Source organism: Bufo gargarizans, chromosome 7 (assembly GCF_014858855.1).
Source record: "Bufo gargarizans isolate SCDJY-AF-19 chromosome 7, ASM1485885v1, whole genome shotgun sequence".
Lineage (NCBI taxonomy): Eukaryota > Metazoa > Chordata > Amphibia > Anura > Bufonidae > Bufo > Bufo gargarizans.
Window position 1 is genome coordinate 14,083,134 of NC_058086.1, and position 8,673 is coordinate 14,091,806.

At 41.7% G+C, this 8,673-nt stretch overlaps 1 protein-coding gene across 8 annotated transcripts in view; it reads left to right on the forward strand.

The window, feature by feature from the left end:
- Positions 1-8,264, forward strand: part of GRAP2 (GRB2 related adaptor protein 2) — a 281,374-nt gene extending 273,110 nt beyond the window's left edge. For all 8 annotated transcript variants that reach the window (XM_044302038.1, XM_044302035.1, XM_044302036.1 and 5 more), the window contains 2 exons: positions 79-251; positions 7,850-8,264. In XM_044302038.1, the coding sequence (XP_044157973.1) occupies positions 79-232 (154 nt within the window). In that variant the 3' untranslated portion in view covers positions 233-251; positions 7,850-8,264. The remainder of the gene's footprint in view (positions 1-78; positions 252-7,849) is intronic.
- Positions 8,265-8,673: the final 409 nt, after the last annotated feature.

Genomic DNA, 8,673 nt, shown 5'->3' on the forward strand with positions numbered 1-8,673 from the left:
AAACACTAGCACTTTTTATGGTGGTTTTTTTTGCAGGACTCTTAAACTGAATTTATCATGAGTGTATTTTTTTTATAGACATGAGGAAGATGTGCAGCATTTCAAAGTCATAAGAGACAAGTCAGGAAATTACAGCTTATGGACAGAAAAATTCAAGTCACTCAACAAACTTGTTGAATATTACAAAAACGTGTCCATCTCTCGACAGAATCATGTCTTACTTCAGGACTGAAGACTCTCCCCAACCACAGGTAAAAAACACTGGCTCACTTGGTTAGATACATAGATAAAAATAGAACATACGTATTACACCAAAGTTATGCCTATACCATGACACATTGATGTGATGTACCGTGTTATGATCAATTTCGATGCAAATCCACTGCCCGGTAGATCTGCATTAGGGCTCATGCATGTGGTAAAACCCTGTGCTTGGAGGTGCTACAGCTCCACAGTGTGCTGTCCAGGCTCCATATTTACAGATACATTTCTAAAAAGGAGGTATGTGGTGGCCCAGTAGTGGCCACATTGAACTCCAAGGCTGCCCCATTACTGCTTTCTACAGAATCAAGCTGTGATAGGACCATGTGCATGGGATATCATCTGCATAGTAGATACTGCTGGTAGATGACGTATGCCACCAACAGAGGGCAGCAAAGACCATCTGATTCATGAATATGTACATTTGATTTCAAAGGAGCGAGTATGGAAGGATACTTATATTCATAGACAAAGTCCAGTCATGTTTTTAAAAACGAATGAACGCTCTTATTTTAAACAGTTGCCTTTTTTATTAATTAAACACACCAACAGACTGTAAGAAGGAAATTCAAAGATGACAACCAAAGTGATTACCAAACTTTGGCTACCGCTCTAACTTCTGATTTATTAAAATTAAGCAAGTTTTACATATTTATATACAATAGATTAAAAAAAGAGACAAGTTCATCAAGTTTAACCCTTCTCGAATCAATTATACAAAATTAATTGTTATGCTATTTTCACACCTTTGGTGTGAATTCTGGCAGGCTGTTCCAGCAGAGAACAGCCTGCCAGAATTCACCGGAACCGGCACTGCCAGATACAGACAGAATGTCTGCCAGACATCTCTCTCACTTTAGCAAATGTCATTCATCATGAGATGAGAAAATGAATCAAGCCAACGAAGGAAACAATATGGATAATAACAATACATTAGTAAGTGCCTTGTATTAACTTTCTCTACATGTGCAACGGGCGCCTACGCCCAGGGCCCTCTATATAACGCGTCTCAGGTGTAGGAATGCCGAGTGGTATAGTGCAGCATAAAATGTCTCTTTATGTGTTTCACGGTGCTCCTATCTGGATACAACTGGACCCCAGGCTTTGGCTCCGAAGCAATAAAGGAAGAATAATTGAGGGATAAAAGAATAACTTGAGTCCTGACCTAGAGAAAAAGTTCAATGGCAGCTTTACTTGAATAAACGTTTCTTCTAACAGTTTACAGACTTTGTCTTGGTTCCAGCAGGCTTTAGCATTAAAGTGGCAGGCAAACTCAACTCTACTCTATCATTCTCTCACTCTGCTGTACTGACAAGCTGAATTGGTAACTTGGCTTCTTCTTTATGCTGCACTTCACTTTTTAGTCTGACTTATCTTCAGCCAAGGAATAAGTTAGAATCCTGGCAGCTCCAACATGGAGTCTCAACCAGCACAAACCAGAACTGCCCCACCTCCTTCCTGCAGGAAGTAGGACAAGCCCACTTCTCTCCAGAGAGGGGGTTAGAATGGAATGGTAAGTTCATACAGCTCTGCCGTGTTTGCTGCCACCTACTGGTGAACCAGGCACATTACATGTGAACATAACAGTTGCATAACAAAATAGGAATGCACATTGTGGAGGACCTGGAATAAAATGCACAAGATGACATGAGGTTAGACCAATAAAGACAGTAGCAGTGTGCAGGAGTGGTAACACCACTCCGGGGTGTTACACATGATAAATGCCATTTGCTGAAGTGAGAAAATCCCTTTAAGATTTCCCTTTGCTGGATTCAAGGGGCCTAGGACAACCCCTGAAATACAACCCCATAGAACAGGGGTCAGCAACCTTTGGCACTTCAGCTGCTGTGAAACCTCCAGCATGCACACTTATTCTGCTGTTCTTGTTACTCCCATCGAATTGAAAGGAGGATTCTGGGAGCTGAAGTTTCAGAAGAGCTGGAGGGGAAGTTGCTGATCACTGCCATAACATTATCCCTCCTCAAACAGACTTTACAGTGGGCACAATGCAGTCAGGCATCAAGTGTTTTCGTGGCAATCGCCAAAGACTTATCCACAGCCAGATGGAGAAGTGTGATTCATTAGTCCACAGACCACATTTCCTCTGCTTCAGAGTCCAGTGGCCGCGTGCTTTACACCACTCTTCCGACGCCCCGCATTGTATTTGGTGATGGAAACCCTTGCCAGAGAAGGTTTGGACTTGTATGTCCTATACCAGGAATGGCCAACCTGTGGCTCTCCAGCTGTTGCAAAACTACAACTCCCAGCATGCCTAGACTGCTTACAGCTTTTAGCCTACAGCAGGGCATGGTGGGAATTGTAGTTTTGCAACAGCTAGAGAGCCGCAGGTTGGCCAGCCCTGTCCTATATGCTTCAGCACTTGGTGAGCCTGCTCTGTAACTTTACGTGGTCTCCACTTCGTGGCTGAGTTGCTGTGGTTCCTAAGCACTTCCACTTTGCAATAATCCCACTCACAGCTGATCATGGAATATCTGAGAAGGTTTCACAAACTTACTCGTTGCTGGTGACTTCCTAATTCAGTATCATACTCAAATTCAGTGCAGGCACCTCCTCACAGCACAATTGTGATGCAGCAAAGATGCATTCACAACGCAGTTAAAGAATTTAGCTAGCTACAAATTAATGAAATCATTTAGATGATTGCTAAGAAGAATACCAGTGTTTCATGCTAGACTGAATAATTGTATCACTGTGTTGTAAATGCATGGTTGTTCTTGCAGTAACTGCATGCAACTTCCAACTGCATCACAACTGCAATGTGTGGCAACACCCTCAGCTCTTTAGAATGAAAAGACAAAGGAAAAAAACTGAAGTTTTCAGAAAAAAAAAAGACTGTTAGTCAAAAGGACCTTCCCGGGGGGTCCCCAGAAAGGTCTTAAAGACAAACAAGCAGAGCGCCAACAGGGAGGAGAAGATAGGTAAAAGTTTCTATGGAGGAGTGTATTCGAGGAACGACTGCCTATGGCGACTGAATGAGTAGATACAACTACTACAAGAATGAATGAGGGGGTAAAGAAAGTGAAACAGACACCTAATACGGCGCCAACTCCCCTGTTTATCAGTATGTGAAAACTATTTAGTCCGCTTAGGACAGAATATTGGTAGTAGAGAATCTGCAGTAGAGGTAGAACTAATGAACTTAGTGAGATCAGATGTCTTAGTGGGATCAATTAGAATAGAAGGAGGTAAATACAATAAATTCACATGAAATGACTCACTTCACTGAGGAGGAGGTCTAAGGGATAAATCCAAGACACCGAATAACCCAACCTCCCCGCCAGGATCACTTGTAGTATGGCAGATCAGATATCGTGGTCAAATAAGTTATAATAGAAAGAAGGTAAATAAAATAAAATAAAATAAAATGACTCACTTCACTGAGGAGGAGGTCTATGGGATAAATGCAAGACACCCAATAGACTCAACCTCTCCCACCAGGATCGCTCATAGTATCACAGGAAAAATCACGGCAGTATCCAAAAAGGTACTTCAGGTGGTTTCCTTTTTATTCAAATCTCAGGTGGGCTCAACGCATTTTGGGGGCTTCAAAGTACCCCCTTCTTCAGGAGCAGTCAAGTAAAAAATAGCAGAACATAATGCTATAATGGTGTCACTTACCAATAGGCCTTATACTGTATATTATGTTTACTGTGGTAACATAACTATGTGGTGAGGATGGAGGGGGGTAGACGTCATTTCCGGATGTGAACCGGAAGGACTGCGTTTCAATGTGGAACGCATGTCTAAAGCGCTAATTTGTTGGTAAAAATAGTTGGTGGGATAGTTCTATATCATTGGTGGTGTTAGTGGGTGCCCAAGGATCGCGTACATCGCAGGAAGAGAGTGAAATAAGGATAAATATAACATGCGAGCAGGACGAATGGGCACTTCTGGTCCCGCTCACAATGAAACGCATCGCTGGAACGCAGATCAATTTCGGTGTGGTGGAACGCACGGAAGCTGCTGTGCCTGAAGCACTCTCATGGTATGCTAGAAGGCGTGTATATGATTCGCTCAATAGATAGATAGAAGCCCATTTTTTTAAGGGGGGATGTGGGCATATATATGGCATATTGGTGAACCAAAACAGGAACATACATATATAAATATATACTCACAATTTGCTTTCAGTAATTAGATGAATAAATAAATGGTGATTAAAAAAAACTGAATAAACAGTAGATAGATACATTATAGGAATAGATGAATAGTGAAATAGATGTGGATCCAAAAAAGTATTAGAAATGTACCACTGTTGAAGGTATAAATGAGTCCATCTGAGGGATAAATAAGGGAAATAGGATAAAAATGACTTTTTAGCCCAAAAAATTGCATAAAAATGATATACTGTAAATAGATAAAATACTGGATATCAACCCTTTGGATAAAGATTATTTTGGTCTAGTGGTGAGAAGTCAGGGTTCTAATCAAATTCTCATATGAGTCATTGGGATTGTTTAGGGTCTGCGAAATAAAAAAAGGGATTAATAATTGGTATATTCTAAAGATTTGTTTAATCCGAAAGAAAGTAAAGTGTTTAGATGAAAAATCTTTTCTGCATAGAGATTGGTACGATTGGGGGATCCATTCTAGAGAAGTGACTTGGAGGAGAGCAGGATTACTATCGTGATGGGTCGAAAAGTGTCTTGAGACACTATGCGTTAGGACTTTTCATTTGATGTTGGACCTGTGTTCGTTCATCCTCTCACAGAGAGTTTGGATGGTTCCCCCTACATATAACAGAATGCATGGACATTATGTTGTTTGTCCCGCAATTCATATCATGTTTCAGGTAAAATATTTAGTTAGAGGACGGAATATTTCTTTATTTTCTATTGTGGGAAATTATATCACAGCACTTGCACTTTTTGTTATTGCATCTGTATGCGCCTTTGATGACTGGATTTTTGGGAGGTGGATAAACGCCACCCTCTTTAGTCTTTTTCTTCCTATCATGTTTTTAAGGGTTTTCGCTCTATGATATGTAATGATTGGGAAGGGTGGTAGTTCTTTTTTTAGAATAGGGTCTTTTCTGAGAATCCCCCAGTGTCTGTTAAATATCTGCTGAATCAACATATGTTTGGAGTTATATCTGGTTATTAGACTGTGTGTAATTAGTGGAGGAATTTTGTTGTGGCTTTTTAGAGTCTACGTCTTTGGGTTTGAGGGCCTCCTTCTGATTGACTTTCAGAATTCTCTTGGTTGAATTCTTTTGGGGTAGCCCTTCTGCTCAAATCAATGCCGGCAGCAGTACCTGAGAGTAGCCAGCAGCATGTTTGTAACGATAATTTTCTTCCTGCAGACAGATGAAGCAAAAGCTGTAAAAACATTCTTTAATCCCCTGCCGGTGCGCTTCTCTAGTCAGGTTTGAAGTCACAGAGGCAGCGGCCTCCTTGCTTCAAGTCACAGTAACTACGCCCCCTTCCCTGCCCCTTCGCTGTGACTGACAGCGCTTATGCACGACAGTTCAGCTGGCTTCCCCAAACTGCCGGCTGTCAGCTGTTGTCTCATGGTATCGTCATCTGAACAGTTCCTTGTTCCTTGTTCCTTCTTATTCGCTTCATAGTGAATGTTTATTTTTCATTTTTGGTGGTGACAGCTTTTGTAGTCCAGATAGCTATTGGCGTTGACTTTTTTAAAATGAGTTTCATGATTTCATTAGAGATTGTAGATTGGAGGTGAATGGCTTCTGTATAGCTGTATTCGAGGGCTTCTATCTATCTATTGAGCGACTCATGTACACGCCTTCTAGCATACCATGAGAGCGCTTCAGGCACAGCAGCTTCCGTGCTTTCCACCGCACCAGAAGTGATCTGCGTTCCAGCGATGCGTTTCATTGTGAGCGGGACCAGAAGTACCCATTCGTCCCACTCGCATGTTATATTTATCCTTATTTCACTCTCTTCCTGCGATGTACGCGATCCTTGGGCACCCACTAACACCACCAATGATATAGAACTATCCCACCAACTATTTTTACCAACAAATTAGCGCTTTAGACATGCGTTCCACATTGGAACGCAGCCCTTTCTGTTCACATCCGTAAATTATATCTACCCTCTCTCCATCATCACCACACGGTTATGTTACCACAGTAAACATAATATATAAGGCCCATTGGTAAGTGACCCCATTATAGCATTATGTACTTGACTGCTCCTGAAGAAGGGGTTACTTCGAAGCCCCCGAAACGCGTTGAGCCCACCTTAGATTCAAATAAAAAGGAAACCACCTGAAGTTCATTTTTGAATATTGCTATGATTTTTCCTGTCATACTACGAGCGATCCAGGCGTGGGAGGTTGAGTCTTTGGGTGTCTTGAGTTTATCCCATAGACCTCCTCCTTAGTGAAGTGAGTCATTTAGTTTTATTTTATTTACCTCCTTCTATTATAACTTATTTGACCACGATATCCGTTCTGCCATACTACGAGCGATCCTGGCGGGGAGGTTGCGTTTATTGGGTGTCTTGGATTTATCCCTTAGACCTCCTCCTCAGTGAAGTGAGTTATTTTATGTGAATTTATTGTATTTACCTCCTTCTATTCTAATTGATCCCACTAAGACATCTGATCTCACTAAGTTCATTAGTTCTACCTCTACTGCAGATTCTCTAGTACCAATATTCTGTCCTAATTGGACTAAACAGTTTTCACATACTGATAAACAGGGGAGTTGGCACCGTATTAGGTGGCTGTTTCACTTTCTTTCCCCCCTCACTCTTTAGAATGAGGCATTCTCTCACAAGTGTTTGTAAAGGCAGACTGTATGGCCAGAGGCTGGATTTTATACACCTGTGGCAATGGGACTGAATGAAATACTTTAATGCAATAAGAGCTGTGTTCCAGTACTTTTGTCCATATAGTGTATAGAACAGGCTTGATTTTTAAAGCCACTCATTAAGGCTGAGGCTACATGACAATTTGACCACAACAAGCTCTGTGCGACCAAAGATTCCTGTGTAGCCGTGCAGCCTCAAGACATAATGGAACTGTCATAGAGTGACTTGCAAGTTACCATGACCCCAGAATCACCCCCCAAAAAATTATTTTTTTTATTTTATTCTGGCATTGCAGCAGTTTTTGGGCAACTCTGAGACTCTATTCAGTTCCACTATGTTTTGAGGCTGAATGCAACACAACCATCTTTGGTCACACAAGGCTTGCTGAGGCCAAAGTCGTTGTATAGCCCCAGCCTATAAAATCCACCTCCTTTCCCATTGACCTACAGGAGAACAGGAGGATCCTATGGTGGCCCCATGTTATAGCACAGTAGGGCTCATGTGGTTTAGTATAGACAACCCCTTGTTTCAGATCACTTGCTTCTGGGGATCTGTCACTTTTTTGGGCTGTTTCACAGTGTGATATGAAGTGGACCCCTGTGAGAGAATATCCGACTTTCCAACAAGCCTTGGCTTTGACAAGGGACTATAGCCAGGCCAGATATCCATCAGTAGGTAGCGCTAGCGAGATGGTTCTCTTTCTTGGGATACACCTTTCTGCATATTGGGTTGTTTCAAAAATACGTTATATATATGATCTGTGTAACTGATTTTCCTCTATTTACAAGGCGGTATCACTACCAAGAAAAACTCGGCTTGTAAAAGCTCTGTATGACTTTAAAGCCCTAGAACCGGATGAACTTAGTTTCCAAGTCAATGACATCATTGAAGTGATGGAAGTCTCTAACGATTCCTGGTGGCTTGGAAAGCTGGGACACAAAACAGGTCTCTTTCCATCTAACTACGTAGCAAACATTGACCGATGACAGCAGGAGGCAGAGGGACTGAAATATTCACCCAGCGGAAATTCCAGGATTCTACCAATCTGTTTCTCACTGGTTTACCAACTTTAGAGAATAATACCCACTTACAGCTTATAGTGACATGTAGTATTTATTGGGGGTTGGGGTCCTGAGTTTTCTATATCTTCTCTTTTCACATGTTACTATTTCTCTGCTGTAATAAAAAAAAATAATCCTTGTGGCTGTTGTGTGCTGTGTTTTATACACAAGTGACTTTTATGGCAGATTTTCTACTGTAGTTTTCAGTCTCATGAGCCTGTGGTGTGAAGTTATGGCTTACATTTCCAGAGTTATGTGAAGGTGAAAGGGGTTTTCCAGGAAAAAATGTAATTAAATGGTCTCGAGCCCCTTCCACTACCGATTCCTGGCTCTTCCCGTTAACCGCTCTTGGCCCTTTCTCTTGATCCATGAACTGTGTTCGCTGCATGTTTTATAGTGTGCCATCAGGGCTGGACTGGGATTACAAAACAGCCCTGGCACACAAACCTCACCAACACCCATATGATACTGCATAAAAATAATGGTGTACAATGTACATTGCAGAGGTGAATCTTGCTTCACTTGGTCATGCCCCTATGTAAACCATCAAT